This window comes from Ruditapes philippinarum, unplaced genomic scaffold, assembly GCF_026571515.1.
Source record: "Ruditapes philippinarum isolate M1 unplaced genomic scaffold, ASM2657151v2 ctg10192_1_1_1_1, whole genome shotgun sequence".
In the NCBI taxonomy this organism is placed as follows: Eukaryota; Metazoa; Mollusca; class Bivalvia; order Venerida; family Veneridae; genus Ruditapes; species Ruditapes philippinarum.
This window is the reverse complement of record NW_026856454.1, coordinates 66,020-89,950: the sequence shown is the minus strand read 5'-3', so window position 1 is coordinate 89,950 and position 23,931 is coordinate 66,020. Positions and strand designations below refer to the sequence as shown.

General features: G+C 32.8%; 1 protein-coding gene across 1 annotated transcript in view; it reads right to left on the bottom strand.

Annotated features, from left to right (window-relative positions):
* Positions 1–1,643: 1,643 nt before the first annotated feature.
* The window catches only part of LOC132746585 (proteasome activator complex subunit 4B-like), a 55,864-nt gene continuing 33,576 nt past the window's right edge, over positions 1,644–23,931 (bottom strand). The window contains exons 35-47 of the mRNA XM_060735784.1: positions 23,564–23,724; positions 20,540–20,704; positions 17,670–17,774; positions 17,077–17,168; positions 16,327–16,458; positions 14,585–14,736; positions 11,935–12,054; positions 11,169–11,245; positions 7,922–8,050; positions 4,010–4,162; positions 3,229–3,303; positions 2,357–2,560; positions 1,644–1,673 (exon numbers count right to left, since the gene is read on the bottom strand). Of these exons, the coding sequence (XP_060591767.1) occupies positions 1,644–1,673; positions 2,357–2,560; positions 3,229–3,303; positions 4,010–4,162; positions 7,922–8,050; positions 11,169–11,245; positions 11,935–12,054; positions 14,585–14,736; positions 16,327–16,458; positions 17,077–17,168; positions 17,670–17,774; positions 20,540–20,704; positions 23,564–23,724 (1,595 nt within the window). The remainder of the gene's footprint in view (positions 1,674–2,356; positions 2,561–3,228; positions 3,304–4,009; positions 4,163–7,921; positions 8,051–11,168; positions 11,246–11,934; positions 12,055–14,584; positions 14,737–16,326; positions 16,459–17,076; positions 17,169–17,669; positions 17,775–20,539; positions 20,705–23,563; positions 23,725–23,931) is intronic.

Genomic DNA, 23,931 nt, shown 5'->3' with positions numbered 1-23,931 from the left:
CCTCACTTTAACAGTTCAAACTTTCAAACAGGAAACTTCCATTACATAAAAAGAAGGGTACAGCTTAAAACAAGAAGCTGTGTTTTAACTTTCTTTATAAAAAGAAACTGTAATTATCTAGAATTTGAAACAACAATTCAATATCTTGATACTGGTGGCATGCTTAAAATGACGACACACTGATATAGCTATGACTCCACATTTAATCATAAACTATTTAGCAGAACAACACCGGCTTCCAAGAAAGATAAACCAGAAAATACTGGCAATACTAGAAATAGAAATAATACAGCAAGAAAACAGTAAAAGAATAAATCCAACATTACAAAATCAACCATGCACTCCCATTCCCACAGAGATATACTTCTCTGATCTGCTTACAGTTTTATTGCACAGTGTGATCTTCTATATATTAAAGATTGATGCCTTTTATCTCTGCAAGCAATATTTGAAAACCATATGCCCATACATGAAGAATACTTGACACTTTCAATAACTTGAATCAAATCTCTGAAGGATATCCTACTCCAGCAATTAGACAAAAGCTATTGATATCAAAATAAAGGAGATATAAACATGGTAATGTATTGATTCAATTACTGTAACATTAAACATTGTTAGGTAGGTACATTTAGAGTTCATCTAATTATTTCAATTTTAAATATTTCAATGTCAATCAAAAATCTAGATCCTGAACTTGCAATAAAAGCCACAACAAAGTTTGATTTTAAGGCCAGCTAAAACTGTTTACTCCATTATCAGCATTATCCAAATAACAAGATTTTTTTTTTGGAAAATGGGAACAACTTGTATGTGTCACAATGAAAGGATAACATTAAAATACGAGTGCTTCAAAGAGTATCCAGAACAATTAACTGGAAACACAACACAGAAAAATATACTCTTATGTACTGAAAGAGGACAATAACATTTTTGACACTAGTAGAAATGAACTCTTGGAAATTTATCTAATTTTTTATCATCTGTAATCCTCTTAATTTCTTATAGAGATACTGTAAACCATATGTGTTTTCAGCCGCTCTCTATATTGTTTTTAATGGATTAAAAGCCACTGGAGATCAAGTTAATCAGTAATTTTTCAGTAACAAGAAAATCCAGTCAGTGAACCCAAACTTCACAGCATATGCGATTTTATCACTTCATGTCAATAACCTGCCTTTATTCTTGGTAAATTGATTGTTGCCTATAAACTCAGAGATAAAAAAATTCAAGCCTTCATTGACCAACAATAGTTAACCAGAAATGTTTATTTCCAGGAGGGCTGATTTAAGTGTTTCAAATATGCTTCAAAGCTTTAAAAATTTCTTAGCTAGCTTATTCAGCACATACCAAAATCACCGGAGATAAATGCAAAATGTCATTTCGATTTGGAAATACAAGAATAAATGCAGTTATTCTTATTCAATATTCAAAAAGTTTATTTGTATTATCAGGGGCCACCAGCCCATACACATATTACATAATAAGTGTTAGATACTCACTATAGGTATTGTCTTGACTGGTATCAAGGCATAGTAATTTTTGGGTGAGACTAACAGATCTGTTAGTAACAACAAAGTTGGTCATCTGTAAACATGAGCTTATGATCGTGCCAGTTTATCATGGTGAGTACGACGGAAAGTTTAGACATAGGTCCTTCTTGTACTGTCAATCTATAAAATAGAAATGAAACTAATCATTATCCATGAACATGCATGTTTTGAATACAATATGGTTCACTGAAAGTTTTACAGATTTCAATACTCAACGTTCAAAATCAAGTAACCAATAGTATTGTCCTTATAGTCAGATACACAACTGCATTTTTGTGTGACTTTATATTTTTGGCTTAAACAATTGTTATCACTTCTAGAATTCTAAAGTATTAATTGTTGATGAATATTACAAACTTGATTAATTTTGGCCCTAAGAAAATGCAGTTTGAACAAATCTGTTTTTGAAATTGATTTCATTCTTTTAAATGAATCATAATGAAAAGGTTAATTCATATTTAAGAAAGATTTGAGTGAAAAGATAAAACAACTCTTTTGGGTCATGTAAGGTAATCTTCAAATTGTCTTAATTATTTAGTCATGCTAGTGTAATAATAAATATGAATATTAATTTGAAATTCACTTTAAAGGAATCTTGTTTTTTTGAATAAAAAAGTAAAAAGAATTACATCACTTATCAAAGTTTAAAAGTTTTTTTAAAATCAACATGTACTTAATTATAAATCTGTGTTTTTTTAGTTTTTCTTTTTTTCATAAATCACAATGACATCTAGAAAAAAGAAATTTAAGCAAGAGTAACAAAAATAAAATAGGTTTAAGTTGGATAAGATTTTGGATGTTACCTGTATAGGTTGTGGGTCATTAACATGGTTACTAAGATCCATAAGAATTTGTGGCATAAATTCTGGGACATCATATGGATAGGCCTGTACATAAGCGCTCAAACCCAGAACTCCTGCGTGGCGCTGTAACAGCTTCTCAACAGGTAAGTTCTCTGACTTCATACGTTTACTTATCTTTGTACTGCTCAGTCTCTCAAAATGGTCCTGAAATAATTACATTTCAATCGCACGTCAATATTCAATAACTATAAAAGACACAATACGCTACATTAAAAGTATGTGTATTGTAATCAATTATTATTATGTCAAGCCTGAGTGGTTTACATGTAAGATTACACAATGTTTTCTTAAGAAAGAAACTACATTTATTGTTTAGTACTGGTTGGTTCCAGATATGGATCTGAGAGTGTTTCAATAAGCTTATAGCTTCCTGTTCCAACACAAACTTGTATAAACTAAGCCCTTATCTCCTCCAGCTTACATGGGAGACAGCATACAGAGTTTGCATCACTAACTTGTCCAGATTTTGTGTTTTTATAATAAACAGTCTTGAACTTTGATATAAAAAAAAAAATTGTAGAAATTATCATCAAATCAGGACAATGTGCTGCATGAAATAACCATGATTAAATCTCCCTTTCAAAAAATTGTTTCTCATATTTCTTGTCCAATCAGTAACTGCTATATATAAATTTTGGAAATACTTGGCAGATATTATCAGAAGAATCTCAAAGTTTTAGTTCATTCTAGCAGTCAAAAACAAAACATTATTACCAAAACATTTACAGTTTTGCTTAAAAACACTATAAATTCAAATCTTATTTTAGCTATATTTTCACATAAAAACGACAAAAAAGCAAAAAATGAATTACCAGTAAATCTTGGTCCATCTCCAGATACCCACACTGTAATAGGCCACTTAGTGTTATACTAGCCATTTCCCGTACCTATAAATATATAATTCACACTTAATGACTTCTTTCACAAGTTAATTAAAGGGAGACACAGGCAAAAGTTTCATTTCTTAGTTTTGATTTTTTTTATTCATTATTCTGCAAATGCCCTTAAAATGAATACACTAGACAGTCAAAGGAACAAAACTTTTCTCCATATAAAGAATAAAATGGTGGTTTCCTAACTTGACCCGCGTGGGTCAGGTTAGAGCACTAGCATTTCACAATAGTTGTCAAAGTGAACTCTGGAAACGTGTCAAATGAATGACTTAGGCTTGTTTAAAATCATACAATATCAACAATATCTGTTATTGTCACTTCAAGGGTTAGTTCAAGTCACTGTGCTTGTTTATAAACTATTTGGTGATTCTATTGGCGTCTAAATTTTGTACAACATATATAGATATATTTATGCTTCAAACCCAAAATATATAGAATTTTAACAGAAATTCATGCTTAAACTTCAAGAAAAGTCATTTTAGATTGATTTGCGTACATTAGATCATTTCAATATTTTTGTCATTATTTTGCCTGAATAACTAAAGTAAAGATTGGAAATCAGATCTACATCAAAATACATTATCTCCAGTACAGTTGGTTTAATTTGTTTTTTGAGTTTTTGTCAACGTTTGTAAATGGTCTTAAACAGACCATCATTGCCATCTTTAAATAAATCAAAACAAAAAATAGTATTTTTTACCTCAAGTTTATCATCACATATTAGATGCATCACAGTTTCTTTGATGTTTTCTTTGTGTTTAGGGTCTTGTAAGGTGAAGAAATTACAAAATACCATCACTTGAATGTATCCTAGAATGGCAGACCTTGCATGCCAAGATTGTAAACCTGTCACCTGTAAAAGCCAGATACAAATAATTATCATTACAAAATAGCTTTTGTGGGGATAAAAGGCATTTGTTACAGTGTAAGGCAGTTTCCTTCAAAGACAACTTATATGATTTTTTTCCTACATGAGCTTCTATAAACCAAAAGATCCCAAGGCCAGAACCAAAACAGACCCTAAAGGTATGATTTATATAACTTTTGTAGAACACCAAAAGGTGACGCAGTTTGCCAAATATTAATGCTGTAGGTAAAATTTGCTATCAATGTCAATGTAAACTCGATATAAACTAAGTTATCCACAGAGGCCGGGGCTAGGCCATTTCTGACCCCAATGTATTTTTTGGTATTGGTCAATAAAGCAATTCTACATGCTGAATATCTTAGCTCTAGGCACTCTAGATTTACACAAGAGAATTTTTATGTGTTTTCCTATATATTAGTCTATGAAAACTTAGTGGCCCCCAGGATGGGCCAACTTTAAACCTATGGGGCAAAACTCATAAAACTTTAAAGAGGGTCATAAGATAATGCTCTCATTCTAAAGTGAAGATGATTTTAAACTACATGTATGTTTTCCTTAACAATATGTCAACTTAGTGACCCCCAGTGTGGAGCCAATATTTGACCACCACAGCATATCACCTTTATGCTGGGCATTAAAGTTTCTGAAAGGATCATTCTGGTCACAATTCATCATGCAATATATGAGTACATAGATCTTGTTTAAAAATCATTGTGGCTAACAATGCAAAAGGTAAGACAGACTGCCTTTACAAAAGCTCACTTCTGAGCACTTTGCTAATGGGAACAGGATCTTTATTCAGGTGATGCACAAAATGCGCACTGATCATTGTTAAAATTGCCTTTTCATTCTTGTTGCTGTTATTGCTGGCTGACATTTCTGACCATTGTTTCATTCCTTGTTAATAATGAATAAGTAGAGATTAATACAAGGCAGAGTAGGGCCGGAAGGTGATAATCGGCCCGCAAAATAAATAATGGCCCCCGAGGGCTTCAGCCCGAGGGCATTATTTATTTCAGGGCCGATTATAACCTCCTGGCCCTACTCTGCTGTGTATTAATGTCTTTAATACACTTGGTACAGTAGATCTAATAGTAGAATTTTTCTAAAAAAATACTTTGGAATTTCTTTCGTTGAAATTCCTGTCTGCGTTTCTACCGTACTGTACAGTACAGTAACTTCCATAGAGTTGCTTACTTTTTGTATGTTCAATGTACACTACTGTAGAATCTATAATTCGTTTTTTCAGAATGAATTTGTCGTATTATTTCTTTAAATTTCAATAGTAATAAAACTCTGTGAGTACGAAATACGCTTAAGCTCTCATAATAAAATCAAGCGATTCATGCTTAAACCTACTCTCACTTTTTATAGTTAACTGTTTGATTATGTAAAATGTGACGTCATTGTTTCAGTTTGTGCACGTGCACATGTTCAGCGGGCTGATTACTAGTTCTCGGCCCAGGGCCGCAAACTCATAATAGGTCACATGACACTCATAATCAGTTGAAATCATAGGCGATTTTGTTACTATATATAGCAACAAGTGTATTACTAACATATACAATGTACTTCTAGTATTGATTATACAGCACTCTGTAGTGTACATGTGTGGGTGTGCCCTTAATTCCTATAGAGTGTACTTTTATACACATATCTTATCATCCTGTACTTTCAAATTAGACCCAAGGTTGACTTTTTCATAACAAATATACATCTATTTTTGTACTACATTTAATCATGCTTAAGTCAACAATTACACTGATAAAACTGACAATTAATTACACATAATTCAAGACTGACACAGTTTCCAGATTCTCTTCTTAAACATTCTTTTTTTTTTATATCACAGAAGACGCATTGTCAAGGTCATAGGGCTACTTTTCATATATCAGTAAGACAACATCTAGAATGAAACCTAATTAGTATTTTTATCAGATGAGCATAAGCACTACATAATTCATCTTCCTTAAACAGGACATACTAGGTTTTAGAATAAAGATTAAAGAATATCCATACAAAATCTTGTCATGTGATATTTAATTATACCTGGAGTCAACAATACAATTGCCACTATTAATTAATTATACATTAATCAGGCTTGAACCTTTTTATAAACAAGATGTTTTTTCTTTTTCTAAAAAAATAATTAGGCCATATAACTGATACATAAAAATGCACTAAGGCAAAGAAGCTTTGTGAGTTAATAAGCCTATCTTATTAAAGTCACATTCCAAAGTCTAATTTATTTCATAAGCTGAATAACTAAAATTCTAATACAAGTTAATGAATACTTATCCTATTTCAAGGGCATTTTCAATAAAAGTTGTCCTATTTCAAGGGCATTTTCAACAATGCTTGTCCTATTTCAAGGATATTTTCATTAAAGGTTGTCCTATATCAAGGGAATTTTCATTAAAACTTGTCCTACTTCAAGGGCATTTTCATGAAAGCTTGCCCTATACAATGTATCAAGGTCATTTTCATAATAGCTTGTCATGTTTTAAGGGCATTTTCATTAAAGCTTGTCCTATTTCAAGGTAATTTTTGTAATTAAAGTGTTTCCTATTTCAAGGGCATATCCATACAAGAGCTGTCCGTAAGACAGCGCGCTCGACTTTTTTATTGCTTGCCAATAAAAAAAGTTTTTGCAGTAAAAGGCAATACAAGAATCTCTGTATTTTTAAAGTGAACAATGGCCATGAGCATTAAGATATTTAGTGAAGAATTATTTTACTGAATTGTGTGATACCCTTGAACACTGCAGCAAAGTTTGAAATGTTTAAGTCAAAAGAGGGCTGGTAAGAAAGAAAAAAAAACTGAGTTGAGCCTTAAATAAATTTAATAGTATTAAACCCAAGATTCTAAGTCGATAAAAGGCCTTAATTTTTAAAACAAATCCTTGACAGAGTTACCTTCTCTTGCGTACAGATGGGGGTAATGATGTGAAATAGCATTAAAAGTTTCAAAGCAATATCTCAAAGGGTTAAGGCAATAAGTGGATTTTACCCATATTCAATGTATTTTCTAAGTCAAAAAGGGGCATAATTCTGTCAAAAACCTTGACAGAGTTATGTCCTCTTGTCTGTTGATGAAGGTCGTGATGGTAAACAAGTATGGTCAGTTTCAAAGCAATACCTCCAATGGTTTTGAAATAAAGTGAGGTGGTACAAAAAACTTAACCAAGCTCAATACACTTTCTAAGTCAAAAAAGGGCCATAATTCTGTCAAAAACCTTGACAGAGTTATGTACTCTTGTCTGTAGATGGAGGTTATGATGGTGAACAAGTATGGTAAGTTTCAAAGCCATACTTGTAATACTTCTGAAATAAAGTGGGGTGGTACGAAAAACTTAACCAAGGTGTGACGCCGACGCCGACGCCGGGGCGAGTAGGATAGCTCCCCTTTTCATAGAAAAGTCGAGCTAAAAATGGTATCCTATTTCAATGGCATTTTCATTAAGCTTGCCCTATCTGAAGATCATTTTCATTACAGCTTGTTCTTTTTCAAGGGTATATTGATTACAGCTTGTCCTATTTCAAGGGAATTTCCATAAAGCTTCCCTATTTAAAGGGCATTTTTATTAAAACTTGTCCTATTTCAAGAGCATTTTCAATAAAGCTTCCCTATTTAAAGGGCATTTTCATTAAAGCTTGTCCAATTTCAATGACATTTTCATTTTAAGGGCAGTTTCATTTAAGCTTATCCTATTTCAATGGCCATTTTATTATTTGCAATACTTACAGTTTTGACAGTATGTAATATATCAGGTATAACTTCAGGCTGTATCAATGCCTGAGACAGACTTGCTAGAGCCACTGTACAATCTGTGTTCAATTCTTCATCCTTTGACTCGCTCTCTAATGTACACATCTGAAATAAGGAACATTTACACTTTACTCACCAACTTAAAGCTATACATTTGCCAATGAAAATTTGTCAAAACTAGAAATATGTCCATAGGACATGGATGCTCCCACATTCCACTGCTTTGTCAGTCTACAGATAAATACTGTGACAGCAGGACAGATGAACAAGGGCAAATATATATGCCCCCGCCTTTCTTGGGGGCCATAAAAGTTGAGCTATTTTAAATCACCTATTTATGATAACCTTGAAAATGTTTTAACTATGAAAAATACTGTCTTAACCCTTAGTCTGCTATTTATCATGCCATTACTATGACTACTGCCTGATAAAGCCTGTCTGAGAACAGCAACCTTTCTCAGTCAGTGACTTGAGAACACTATGTTCCTACGCCAGATCAGCATTGATGATGTTTATTGTTGGTATTGTTTAATTGACTTTGCTGAATATTTATGATAATACACAGTAAATAAATTGTTAAAGCAAATTGTACCAAAAATTGCGTTGTGTTATAAAATTATTGGTAAAAACCCTCGGACTACTTTTTTGGCGTATAACCCTCTTGTGGTTACCGTACTTTCAGAAATTAGCGCCCCGAATTAAAAAAATAAGATGCAAAATCATAATAAAGGCATGATAAATAGAGAATAACAGGTTACTGTCTTTTGAGAATGGGTTTCTCAGACGAGGTTAGATATGGTCCTGGAAGGGGCGAGGCTTGCCGAGCCCCATTCCGGACCATATCTAGCCGAGTCTGAGAAATCCCTTTCTCAAAAGACAGTAACCTGTTATTCTTTTTATCATGCCTCTATTATGATTTTGCATCTTATTTTTTTAATTCGGGGCGCTAATTTCTGAAAGTACGGTAACCACAAGAGGGTTATACGCCAAAAAAGTAGTCCGAGGGTTTTTACCAATAATTTTATAACACAACGCAATTTTTGGTACAATTTGCTTTAACAATTTATTTACTGTGTATTATCATAAATATTCAGCAAAGTCAATTAAACAATACCAACAATAAACATCATCAATGCTGATCTGGCGTAGGAACATAGTGTTCTCAAGTCACTGACTGAGAAAGGTTGCTGTTCTCAGACAGGCTTTATCAGGCAGTAGTCATAGTAATGGCATGATAAAAAGAATAACAGGTTACTGTCTTTTGAGAAAGGGATTTCTCAGACTCGGCTAGATATGGTCCGGAATGGGGCTCGGCAAGCCTCGCCCCTTCCAGGACCATATCTAACCTCGTCTGAGAAACCCATTCTCAAAAGACAGTAACCTGTTATTCTCTATTTCTATCGTAAGTGACAAGGGCAGTCCAAGATAAGCTGGCAAATCTGTACCATATGATCATGAACTGCTCTGTTTGCTTTTCAGCCAGCATATACTTTGAAAATTTAAATTTCCCTTAAAGATATATTATGCTCATCTTTGAGTAAAATATTTTAAAACCTATGAAATTCTTACTGAATGTGTCTTATTTGAATAAAAAAAGGATAAACTTTGCATTTCAATTCACATTCTCTATTACAGGACAAGTAAAGTTGGTATTTTCTTAAAAAACTGCCAGTTTTTTTAACGACACTATATATTCATATTGTAACGACCTGTAGTGTGTAGCGTTTTAAATGTGACATATCAACTTTGTGTGAAGTCAAAACATGTTTATTTCATATTTACAAAGAGATTGTGTAGCAATTATTTTTTTTTTTTCTGATATCAAATTTGAGCATAGTATATCTTTAAAAAAATGAATGGTTTTGTCTGGAATAAAAGATGGATAGGTCCATTTAAGATCTTTAGGGAGATAAGGGTCAATCTTAAATTTGCTTGAAACTGGGGGACATGCTCATTTAACAAAAGAATTAAAAAAAAAAAACATACAAAAAAGGAGCATAAATGTTCTGCTCTAATTATAAAGACTTGATTAATCATTTACCAAACAGTTTGAGTGACAAGAGAGCATTTGTGAACATAATCTCTTATGTACCAGTAATGAACTAAAAATCTACTTATTGTCTATCAGTAAACTCAATCTTGTCTGCACCTTTCTGATTTTTTTTAATTCATTCAAGAATCCAATAGATCTATTTCATTACTGATCAGAATGCATGCTGTTTGCTTACAAACCCTATAACAAGTAGTGTAAAAGTTGTAAAAATGTGTAAAAGGTCAAAAACAGATGTACAATTTCAAAAATATATTTACAATTCATTACAAAAATTTGTTTTGTAAGAATATATCACATGGAATGACTTTTAATCTTTTTTGATGCAATATAAGTTTAAAGGCACAGTATGCCTCAGAAATCCATATTTTCTAATACTTTAGAAATTCCAAATATGTGTTAAATAAATGTTTTAATAATGGATTAAGAGCATGTTAGATATTCAACAACTGAAAAGAGTAGCACTAAACTTGCACTGATGAGTTGTAAAGCTAGCAAAATGTAGACAAAGTAGTATTTTGACTTCATTCAAAATACTAATTCACTTAATATACCAATTGCCAACACAGCAAAATAAAATATATTTTATGTATATGGCAAATGAGTATGTTTTGCAAATTGTAACAAGATGCTAAAAATAAAAACTTTTTGAGAAATGAAATTTATAGCATTTCTAAGGCATAATGGACCTAGAAACAATAAAACTAAATTTTATTCAACAAAATGAGAACTATAATAAAATACCATTATCAAGTCTTTCTTCTCCCATAATTTAGTTCAAAATAAATGTTTTATTGTCAAAGCCAAACCTTCATCTCCTTACAAACTTATTGTTCAGACAAATGAGCCGCGTCATGACAAAACCAACATAATGGGTTTGCGACCAGCATGGATCCAGACCAGCCTGCGCATCCGTGCAGTCTGATCAGGATCCATGCTGTTCGCTAACAAACTCTATTACATATATAGAAACTAATAGCGAACAGTATGGATCCTGATCAGACTGCGCGGATGCGCAGGCTGGTCTGGATACATGCTGGTCGCAAACCCATTATGTTGGTTTTGTCATGACGCGTCTCAAATGGTGTTAATGTTTGAAAGACTGTCACTGAGACATTATGTACTATTTAAATCATTGAAAATAACTGATCAATTATATCATTCAATACTTACAACTGGCAGTAATTTAATGATTTCTGGAGGTGCGGAGTTGAATGTCCTGCTAATACAACTTGTCAAACACTTCATCACTGGAAAAAAATATTTTTCTATTTTACTATTATATCTTCAATAATGACAGGCCTATGTCAGACGTATGCCAACAGTCAAGGGCCAGGCCAGTGTGCATATCCACAAAGTCTGACCAGATTCTATACGGTTGGTTACTTAACTAAATGTAGTTTTGTTTGTCTGTTTCATTTTACGCCTTTTCCCAACAGTATTTCAGTTATATAGGCGGGTAGTTTCCTAACCATCGTTCCTGGAGAGTTACACCAGTACTAGACTACCTTCCTCCGTGCTAAACTACAAAAGCATCTCCCGGGGATCGAACCCACGCCAGAGAGGTAACTGGATTAATAGTCATCTACTATAGCCCCTCGACCACGGAGGCGGTATTAAATGTAGTAACAAAATTGATATAGAATCCACAGCATAATTCAAAATGATGAATGAGGTATGTTTACATGTTGTTAGTTAGATTTTATATCACACCAACATTGTAAAGGTTACATGAGGACTTAAAAGCTTTACTTGTAGATGTCCCTTCATGCATATTTTCAGGAACAAGCAAAAAATGCAAGTAGCACAACTGTAATCCAACTAGACAGCTTGTTAACACAGAAAAACCTGAAGTCTGTGCAGAGGACATAATTCTAGATTCAGTTTAAAAACAACAACACAAAAACAACAACAAAGTTATAAGGATTAGAAGAAATACCTGTTTTACAAAGCCTTATTAGTTCTTTCCTCTCTTCACTTTCCTCACTTTGATTGTCTATGTCCATCTTCCCTACACTGGTCTCTAGTTTATCTGTAGTCATACTAGATTCTACAGATCCTTAAAATATTATATGGTATTTAAATTATTATGACATGTATCTATATCACTTTTTAATACGCCTGTCAAACTTTAAACATATACTGTGTACATCTTTGGGTTGCAGAAATATGTTGAAATATAAGAAATTCTTACTAAATGCACAAACTAAGATTGAGAAACTGCATTCTCAATAAATGTCAATTTGGTCTTTTTAATGACGCTCTATATTTATACTCTGTTACCCATAGTAAGTAGAATATTAAACATAGCATATATTTCTCTGTGAGTTCTAAAAATATATTTACATTTTAAGAGGAACTGTATAGAAATTATCAGTATTTTGAAATATCAAATTTGGGCTTGATATAATATTATCTTAAACATAAAAAAGTTAAAGAAATGGAAATTTATTTATATGCATCTACATGAAATTATTTTGTTGAAAAATGGGAAATCTGTAAAAGCAATGTTAAGACTAGATCTCATTGGAATGATCACAGTAGTCATTCTCTGCTGTTTGCCTTTTTATTTTTTTATTGAATATCAATAAAGAAATTTTTGTGTGATTAACTTTTAAATCAGTGTAATGGACTTATACTGCGTTGATTTTGGAACCTTCCAATTGATTTTGAAGGAATCAATACCAAAAATAAATTAAACTCAGCAGACTGAAGTAAAGAGTCTTGTCTCACAGTGCAAATTAGCAGGCAAATGCTGAAAATCATTATTTATGTTGCTGCTAGCATAAATAGGGTAATCATGAACAGTGTACTATGGTAATCAAGGTTTTACTGAGTGCAGAAAGTTACAGGGAGTTAGCAATAACTTTGTACACAATATTGGATACACTAACTAGGCAATGTTCTTTATTAAAATTAATGTAACTTTGCTTGAGACAATAATGAAATATAGCCTATATCAAGGATTATGATAAATAAGTCTGAGCCAAAAGACACAAGTTTGTTTATTTCTAGTGAATATCTTAAAACACTTGTACAGACTAAACCCTTGTGTGCAAAACTTACACGATGATTAATTAAGTTCATACAGGGCATAAATACAGTCAAAATTTTATTTATTTATTTTATTTCGGGCCTTGGAAAGTAACCAACAATTATGATCTCCAAGACATGCATGAAGCTTCAAGTGAACTACAAGTGGCTGGTGAATTTTGAAGAGTTGCTCACGAAGTTGCTCCTTTAAAAATTAAAATTATATCAAGTGTAGCTTCAACATACAGGCGAGTAAGATAGCCCTAGTTTTCGTTGATTAATAAAGCTAACAAGAGCTGTCCGTAAGACAGCGCGCTCGACTTTTTTATTGCTTGCCAATAAAAAAAGTTTTTGCAGTAAAAGGCAATACAAGAATCTCTGTATTTTTAAAGTGAACAATGGCCATGAGCATTAAGATATTTAGTGAAGAATTATTTTACTGAATTGTGTGATACCCTTGAACACTGCAGCAAAGTTTTTTAGTGCTTGCCTATAATACAAAACATTGACAGTTAAGGGCCATAATTCAAATAAAATCTTTGACAGAATTACCTTCTCCTGGACATGTTGGGAATCATGATTGTAAACAAGTATTCCAACTTTCAAATTAATATCTCAAACAGTTCAGTCAAAAAGTGGACTGGTACTAAAAACTTAACCAAGATTCTAAGTCGATAAAAGGCCTTAATTTTTAAAACAAATCCTTGACAGAGTTACCTTCTCTTGCGTACAGATGGGGGTAATGATGTGAAATAGCATTAAAAGTTTCAAAGCAATATCTCAAAGGGTTAAGGCAATAAGTGGATTTTACCCATATTCAATGTATTTTCTAAGTCAAAAAGGGGCATAATTTTGTCAAAAACCTTGACAGAGTTATGTCCTCTTGTCTGTTGATGAAGGTCGTGATGGTAAACAAGTATGGTCAGTTTCAAAGCAATACCTCCAATGGTTTTGAAATAAAGTGAGGTGGTACAAAAAAAACTTAACCAAGCTCAATACACTTTCTAAGTCAAAAAAGGGCCATAATTCTGTCAAAAACCTTGACAGAGTTATGTACTCTTGTCTGTAGATGGAGGTTATGATGGTGAACAAGTATGGTAAGTTTCAAAGCCATACTTGTAATACTTCTGAAATAAAGTGGGGTGGTACGAAAAACTTAACCAAGGTGTGACGCCAACGCCGACGCCGGGGCGAGTAGGATAGCTCCCCTTTTCATAGAAAAGTCGAGCTAAAAATGTGTGTCATTAACACAATGTCAGCAAAAAACTGCCTATTTCAAGTCAATTGCAAGAAGAAGTATTTTTTAACAGAAAAATAAAAATATATTTCTCAACTTTCATTATAACTGTACATAGCTGAATGGTATGTACTAGTTACATGGAATATCAGAAAACCTGAAAACCTTTAATTTACATAATTTCAGTTGGTTTTATATTGAAAAAAGAGAACTTTCTGGAGTAGGAAAAACCTGAACTTCAGGCAAATGCCTGAAAAATTGTACCCATGTACTTACATTTTGTGTAAAAGATTGAAAAACAAATATATAGATAACATACCTCCATTTTGATTTTGAGCTTCCTCAATGATAAGGTCTTTAAGTTTATGTAACTGTGGTAAAACATGATCTATAAATTCCTTCCTTGCTGGTGATGTAGTCATTGACCATGGGAACATCTTATAGTCTAGTATGAACACATCTGATAGTAAACTGAAATAAAAAGGCAAAATCAATCAAGTTGCTTTGTTCTGACTACATTCTTTCAAGTTTCTATTATATTTATATCAACATCCAATGTACCCTATTCTGTCTCAAAACTGTCAAACAAAGAGCAAGTACAAATTTGCTAATGATAAATGTTATGCCTCAGAAAAACATGTATTTCTCAAAATATTTTTCAATTTTGGTGTACATGTACTTTTATTGTATTCAAAAAGTTACTCATTAGACAATTACCTGCCCAATCTTTTTTCATCTGTTGCAATTTGTCAATAAGTATGATTAAAGTTCATGCAATTTGTCAATAAGTATAACTATAGTTCATGCAATTTGTCAATAAGTATAATTATAGTTCATTAGTATTTTGTATGGAAGTCAAATTATTACTTTGTTTATATTTTGCTAATTTCATGACAAATTATTTCACATTTATCTTTACCTTTTTTCAGGTAGCGAGCATCTAACATTGCTCTATAACTATTATTAAAACATTATAAAATTCATGGTAGTAAAATTTTATTTGTTCCTGAGGCATTTAAACTTACTATGACTAATGTTAACCTTAATTTTGTATCATTACTATGAACAGAACAAAACTATATATGGAAAGCATCTTTGAACAATGTTGAAATACAGATGGAAGGAGAGATTTGCAAGGACAGGTATAAAGTACATTACTTCAGCATAAAGAAGAATTTATATGAATTATCTCAACACTGATATAACTAGAAATGTGTCCATAGGACAAGGATGCCCCCACACGCCACTGTTCTGTCAATCTTATGACTCTAGGTCAAATATTTTTTGGACTACATGTGCCACAAGTTGAAAACTAAAAATCAACAAAGGGCCATAATTCTGTTAAATTTGGTCGTAGCAAAAATTCCTTCCTTTACTACCATCGACACATTAAGACTGTTCATCCCTGGAAGTTTAAGCAAAATCTACCATCCGGTTTAAGAGGAGTTGCATTCACAAAATTTCTACATAGTATATAGTGAAAAAATCAACAAAGGGCCATAATTCTGTAAAATTTGGTCGCAGTAAAAATTCCTTCCTTTACTACCATCTACACATTAAGGTTGTTCATCCCTGTAAGTTTAAGCAAAATCTGCCATCAGGTTTAAGAGGAGTTGCGTTCACAAAATTTCTACATAATATATAGTGAAAAAATCAACAAAGGGCCATAATTCTCTTAAATTTGGTCGCAGCAAAAATTCCTTCCTTTACTAACAACTACAAATTAAGGTTGTTCATCCCTGTAAGTTTAAGTAAAATCTGCCATCCGGTTTAAGAGGAGTTGCATTCACAAAATTTCTACATAGTATCTAGTGAAAAAATCAACAAAGGGCCATAATTCTGTTAAATTTGGTCGCAGCAAAAATTCCTTCCTTTACTACCATCTACACATTAAGATTGTTCATCCCTGTAAGTTTAAGCAAAATCTGCCATCCGGTTTAAGAGGAGTTGCGTTCACAAGATTTCGGGACGGACGGACGGACTGACATACGGACAAGTGCAACGCTATATGCTCCCACATTGTGGGGGCATAAAAACAAACTGAGACTTAAACAAACATACCTGCCCAACCTATCCCTCACATTTTTGTATGTATATGAGAAATGGGGAGATAAGTAAGTGTATAATCTACGATGAAGGTCACCAACTCGCCACTCTTGTTGTAACAAGGCATTCTGTATCATCAGAAGACGTCTGAAAATATAACTTAACTATAATAACAGGTTGCTGTTATGAACACTACTAAAACAGTCCATATTTCTCTCAACACATCAAAGAACAGTAAATTTATGTATAAATTATGGGCAACATGCTTAAGATATCATGGCAATACAGTTACATAGTATTTCCAGTTCAAGTAGGATGTAGCCATCATATACATTTACATGCATTCAGATCATTTTTAAATCTACAGCAACTTTAACTCTAGTATCTTAAAATGAGGGTGTAACAAACCAAGCCTTAAACTTAATACTTTTATTTGAATACCTCCATAAACTAATTTATCATAGATAAATATCTTGTTATTAACACAACAGGCATGATACAGAAAGACCCAAAGATGTACTTTTACACTTTCTACTATTAGAAAAATGTCATTTATGACTCTTTCTACATTTGCATGAAACTGTCAAGTACTATTACACCTGTGAAAGACTAATTATTTACAAGAAGAAATCAAACCCATCTCTCCTAATATGTCAGGAACAAATTCTTCAGAGTCAGTTATTTTTACATCTTGGTGAACAATATAAATAACAAACAGCCTAAGTAGTAGAATATAAAGAATATATGTAGAATATAGCAGCTTACCCAGCATCTCCAAATGATCCGCCTTCACCATTTAATGGATTATCCATCAACATTTCATACAACCAGTATATCTTCCTAGGATCTCTACTCTCCTGTATATAACATATATACACATTAAAACCATATTAAAACTACTTATTTCAGAATTTAACCTCTCTTTCTCAAACTTAAATATTCACACATCTTCATTCTCCAAAACAGTAAAAAAAATATGTCATTTATGCATTTTTGAATGATGCAAGTCCTATTCCTTATTTACCCAGAAGTGAGAGTTCAAATCCAAGGCAAAGTATGTGTTATTTTATGATCCGTTTACAGAAGGCCATACATAAAACAAAAATCATTCTAAATTGTTGATAAAAATATCTTCAAGGATAGAAATTTGGCCGACATGTTTTGATAATAAAGCTAGAACTTGTACAATTTTCAGGAAAAATGTTTTTAACAACACTAGTCTGTATCTGGCAGAAACACTCATACAAACCATATCTTGTAAATACATAAAAAAAATTCTTTTGAACTATGACTTCTACAAAATTGTAATTCTTATATAAAATTAAATGTCTGCATTCAACACTTTGACAACTACTTACAGAGACATTAGTAAAGAATGTTGACCAATCAGAGACTGTTGACACAGTTAGATTATTCACTGCAGTTCTCATCAAAGGTATGGCCCAATCCCATAATGCTTTAGTCTGAAATAAAACATTTAACTATAAACATTTGATTGATAGAGATGATATGTTAAGATTTGGATGGCTGTGTCTGCTGATCTTGGCTTACATTTAGGGCAGGACTAAAAAGTGTTGGAGCACTAAATGTTGTATTTCGGTATACGAGGGGTTATCCAAAAATTCGTGGACTTTTTAAATATCTCTTGAACGTCACCATGTATTGTAATGAAATTTTTTCAGCATACCTTGTAGAATATTATAAACACATTTTGAAAGGAACAATTAACTGCAACAATAAATAATGATTTTATATTGCTTTTAAATAAGCACATACACATCACCCGACGCACGGTAGAAAAGCGCAGTAAGTTATCGTATATTTCTTACTAAAAAACTAAAAATTTAATGTAGAAAATCCGCTCAACATCGCATCATTCTTCTATGACCTTATTTAAGTAATTCTTTAAAATAACAGATGCCATTTCCGTTAATTTTTGTTGATATTGCTAGAAATGCTGATATTGTTTACAACAGGAAAATGACGGACAGGCGGATATTTGAAAATCCCATGGTTATAAAACGATCATTATTATTATTATAATTATATTGTAATTTGGGTATGACACCTACAAAAACATTTGATAAAAATCAGCAGATGAACAGAGAAAATAATATATAATGATTATTAATGTTTAAGTGGCATAAAAAAATTAGTGATGGTCATTACTTTGAGAAGCAGTAACTGTCATTGACTGCATAACGTTGAAGCAAAAGTTGTATGTTATTATGACGTTGATGTCAATAACGTTTTGGAGTGTGCCGCTGTCACCGACATGTGTTTATGTAAAATATAATATTGTTGTAATATAAGAAGCTACTAACATGAATTTTTCTGTGTTTATTTGTTATTAATGCTTCTAAACAGTGTAAGAATTTCAAATTAATATCTCAAATGTTGTTATGCAACAAAGAAAGTCCACAAATTTTTGGATAACCGCTCGTATATCGGACAATGTGCTTGAATAATTAAATGCTAAAATATTGCCTTTTCACCCTCCAAATGTACTTTTAAAGACACCAAATTAATCCAATCACACATATTTATATATAATAATTAATGAAAAATGTAAAAAGCAGTGTAAAAAGCGATATTTTTCTATTTTGTGATCATGATTTCTGCAAGTGTCTGGAGGTACTGCTCCAACACTGTAGTGAGTTAAACCCTTGCACTGGTGACATACGTAAAATCTATTGCAATCAGCAGGCTAATATTTAACTATAAATGGGCAGGTCTGCACAAGTCACATGAGTGTATCTGTTGCCACCAGTAGGCTATGGGTTAACAATGACTTGACCTCAAGTTTGTGTTACATTCTCCAGGATATGAATTAAAATATGAATTAAAAATTCCTTTTATAACTTAAAGTTACATGCAATTTAAAAATCAGTTATGATATCACTTATACATCTGATGATTATTAATATTTCTTTCTGTAATTTTTATTTGACAAAATTTCCTTTTAACACTACATAACAACTAGAAATGTGTCCATAGGACACGGATGCCCCCACACGCCACTGTTCTGTCAATCTTATGACGCTAGGTCAAATATTTTTTGGACTACATGTGCCACAAGTTGAAAACTAAAAATCAACAAAGGGCCATAATTCTGTTAAATTTGGTCGCAGCAAAAATTCCTTCCTTTACTACCATCTACACATTAAGGTTGTTAATCCCTGGAAGTTTAAGCAAAGTCTGCCATCCGGTTTAAGAGGAGTTGCATTCACAAAATTTCAACATAGTATATAATGAAAAAATCAAAAAAGGGCCATAATTCTGTTAAATTTTGTTGCAGCAAAAATTCCTTTCTTTATTACCATCTACACATTAAGGTTGTTCATTCCTGGAAGTTTAAGCAAAATCTGCTATTCGGTTTAAGAGGAGTTGCATTCACAAAATTTCTACATAGTATATAGTGAAAAAATCAACAAAGGGCCATAAATCTGTAAAATTTGGTCGCAGCAAAAATTCCTTCCTTTACTACCATCTACACCTGAAGGTTGTTCATCCCTGTAAGTTTAAGCAAAATCTGCCATCCGGTTTAAGAGGAGTTGCGTTCACAAAATTTCTACATAGTATATAGTGAAAAAATCAACAAAGGGCCATAATTCTGTTAAATTTGGTCGCAGCAAAAAATCCTTCCTTTACTACCATCTACACATAAAGGTTGTTCATCCCTGTAAGTTTAAGCAAATTCTGCCATCCAGTTTAAGAGGAGTTGCGTTCACAAAATTTCTACATAGTATCTTGTGAAAAAATGAACAAAGGGCCATAATTCTGTTAAATTTGGTCGCAGCAAAAATTCCTTCCTTTACTACCATCTACACATTAAGGTTGTTCATCCCTGTAAGTTTAAGCAAAATCTGCCATCCGGTTTAAGAGGAGTTGCGTTCACAAGATTTCGGGACGTACGGACGGACGGACTGACGGACGGACGGACTGACGCACTGACGGACGGACGGACAAGTGCAACGCTATATGCTCCCACATTGTGGGGGCATAAAAATAATAGTTATCAGTAGAATAATATATTTAATTATTCACTTTTATTTTTCAGTAATATAAGCATAAATTTTAAAATCGGCTTATAAGTTATTTACTACAATTAATGCCCCACAATTTAAGCCTCATTTCTTTAGTTACTTTATTTTTTCAAACTTTATTTGATAAAATATTTGTCCTAAAATACATCATAATGGACACATGTATGTATATATAATGTAACCTGTTGATATGGCCAGTGTTTTGACCCCCTCAATATCCCCGCTAGTATTTCCATGGCACATCGTTGACTGGAGTCGTGTTTATCATGACTGGTATCACTCACTAATCTCTCTACATGTGCTTTAAAATTCTCTAACAAACAGTCACCATAGTTACGGAACAATCCCTGTAAATAAATAAATAAAACTGTTTTATCACTTATTCTAACACGACCCACAGTTTTCCCTATTAAACATAGAAGAACCAAAAAAGTGTGTTATTATGCTATAAAGTCACTGTTTGACGTTCTATATTTAGACATGTGACGTAATCATTATACACGTGACGTAACAACTTAAATGCGACGCGTTGACAATAAGTATGGAAACAAATCAGGCGCAATTAAGCTTAATATCAGGCACGGCAGCATTGATTTGTTGATGTCGTGTTAGAATCGAAATAATATATCCAAATCGGTGAGTTTATTGCCTGATAAAATCACTGTTTGTCGTTAGGATGCGCATCATTATATCACTTGGGCTACGCCCTCGTGATATACTTCCTCGCATCAGAACTTCAAACAGTGATGTTATTGAGCAATAAAATCACAGTTTGGGATATATTATTTCTTAAATAAAGAATGATATATGACAGACATTGTAATACTAGTAACTTACCACTACTTTGTTAAAGGCCCCAAAATGTCCTTCATAATGCTTTTATTCTTATTTTTCAAAAGCTTTTTTATTTTTTGTTAAAAAAGTTTTCAAAAAGTTACTTATTGGCCAAATACCTGAACCTTCTTTTGCTTCTATTTTTATTTGGCAATAAGTACATTTATAGTGAATTTGTATTTTGTATGGAAGTCAAAATACTACTCTGTTTACAGTTTGATACTTTTTTGACAAATAATATCACATTCAGCCCTTCTTTCTTCAAGTGATAAAAATCCTACATGCTTTAAAAGCATTGTTTAAATATTTTAAAACTCATTTTTTGTATTTCTAAAGAGTGAAAAGTTTATTTGTTTCTCGGGACTAATGTGCTTTAAATCTGGAATTAAGAAATAATATCGGTCTTAGCGGTGTTTATCAGCTATTTAACACCAGTCTGGAGTTTTGATGCGTAGGAATTGACAACGAAGGCCATATGTTAAGGTGAAAATTAAAAGTCATCAAGATAACAGTATAGAGCCTGGTCTGACAGCATGGTAGTGCAGACTTGCCTGAATCTTAACTGTTTGTAAAGACCAGTCACTTTCAGTTCCAGCAGGATAAATTTTTATACAGTTTTGATTTTAAATCAATGTTTACAAAATAAAATTGTGCAATTTTTTAAAATTAAAGAAGAACAAGAATGTCGAACGACACATATACCCCCCTTTCTAGCCATTGACTCACATAATTGGTAATTTTATTACAGAAACTTGCCAAAAATGGGTACATGGAAGTGTTCAATTATGGAAAAATCAACAAAAGCCATTTTGACATTAAAGGCCCCTGTGACCTTGACCTTTGAGCTAGTGACCCCAAAATCAATAGGGGTCATCTACTAGTTATGACCAATCACTATGTGAAATATGAAGACTTTGTGATACACACTTTTCAAGATAATCAGCGGAAACCATTTTGACATTTAAGACCCCTGTGACCTTGACCTTTGACCTATTGACCCCAAAATCAATAGGGGTCATTATGTGAAATATGAAGACTTTGTGAAACATACTTTTCAAGATAATCAGCGGAAACCATTTTGACATTTAAGGCCCATGTGACCTTGACCTTTGACCTAGTGACCCCAAAATCAATAGGGGTAATCTACTTGTGATGACCAATCACTATGTGAAATATGAAGACTTTTGTGATACATACTTTTCAAGATTATCAGCGGAAAAAAACCATTTGATATTTAAGGCCCTGTGACCTTGACCTTTGACCTAGTGACACCCAAAATCAAAAGGGGTCATCTACTAGTGATGACCAATCTTTGTGTGAAATATGAAGACTTTGTAATATATACTTTTCAAGATAATCAGTGGAAATTATTTTGACATTTAAGGTCCCTGTGACCTTGACCTTTGACCTAGTGACCCCAAAATTAATAGGGGTCATCTACTTGTTATGACCAATCACTATGTGAAATATGAAGACTTTGTGATAAATACTTTTCAAGATAATCAGCAGAAACCATTTTGACATTTTAAGGTCCCTGTGACCTTGACCTTTGACCTAGTGACCCCAAAATCAATAGGGGACATTTAGTAGTTATAACCAATCACTATGCGAAATATGAAGACTTTGTGATACATACTTTTCAAGATAATCAGCGGAAACCATGTGGTCTACCGACGGACAGACCGACAGACAGACAGACAGACAGACCGACATTAGCAAAACAATATACCCCCTCTTCTTCGAAGGGGGGCATAAAAAGAGGGCCATGATTGCCCTAAATTGCTCACCAGAAACAACTGTTTTTCAGTGTAAGAAAGGCAAGTCCAACTCAAATTCAACTGGCCCCTCAAGTTATATAGTTTCACGACACTAATTTATTTATTTTTCAAAATAAAAAAGAAACCTTTCACAAAAGGTCAAATTTGAAGTAAATCTGCCAAGCAGTTTTAGAGAAAAAGATGAATATTAACACATGACAGGTGCCGGTCTACAGGTGCCGGAGCAGCCCCCTTTGATACTAATAGCTCAACCTGAACTTTCAGTTCTGGTGAGCTAATAAAAGAGCCAAAATTTTGAGAAGCTGGTATTCGTGGGAAAAAGCCGAGCCTCTATCATCTAGTGTCACGTCAATATATGAACATGTGGTTTAATTTTACTTCAGAAATGTTCAAACCACCATGTTTGTGAGAGTAGCTTTTAGTGCAAATTTTATGCTATTGTTTCTACCTAAACCACTATGAGTAGGCATGTTTTAATTCTTTTTAATCACTTATAATTCACATAATAAGAAATAACAATGAATTTTGATAGGAAAAAAAAAATCATCTTAAAATGTAGCTTGAACTTAGAGAAAATGTACCAATGAAATGTACCTTAAACAATGTCATTTTCTTCTGACTAAATTTGTCTTTGTTCTTGTTTTCCTCCAGTGCAAGGAAGTCTACAAGTTTCTGTACATACTCTTTGTTGCTGAAGGCATTATACATCTTAAAATGTAGCTTGAACTTAGAGAAAATGTACCAATGAAATGTACCTTAAACAATGTCATTTTCTTCTGACTAAATTTGTCTTTGTTCTTGTTTTCCTCCAGTGCAAGGAAGTCTACAAGTTTCTGTACATACTCTTTGTTGCTGAAGGCATTATACATCTTAAAATGTAGCTTGAACTTAGAGAAAATGTACCAATGAAATGTACCTTAAACAATGTCATTTTCTTCTGACTAAATTTGTCTTTGTTCTTG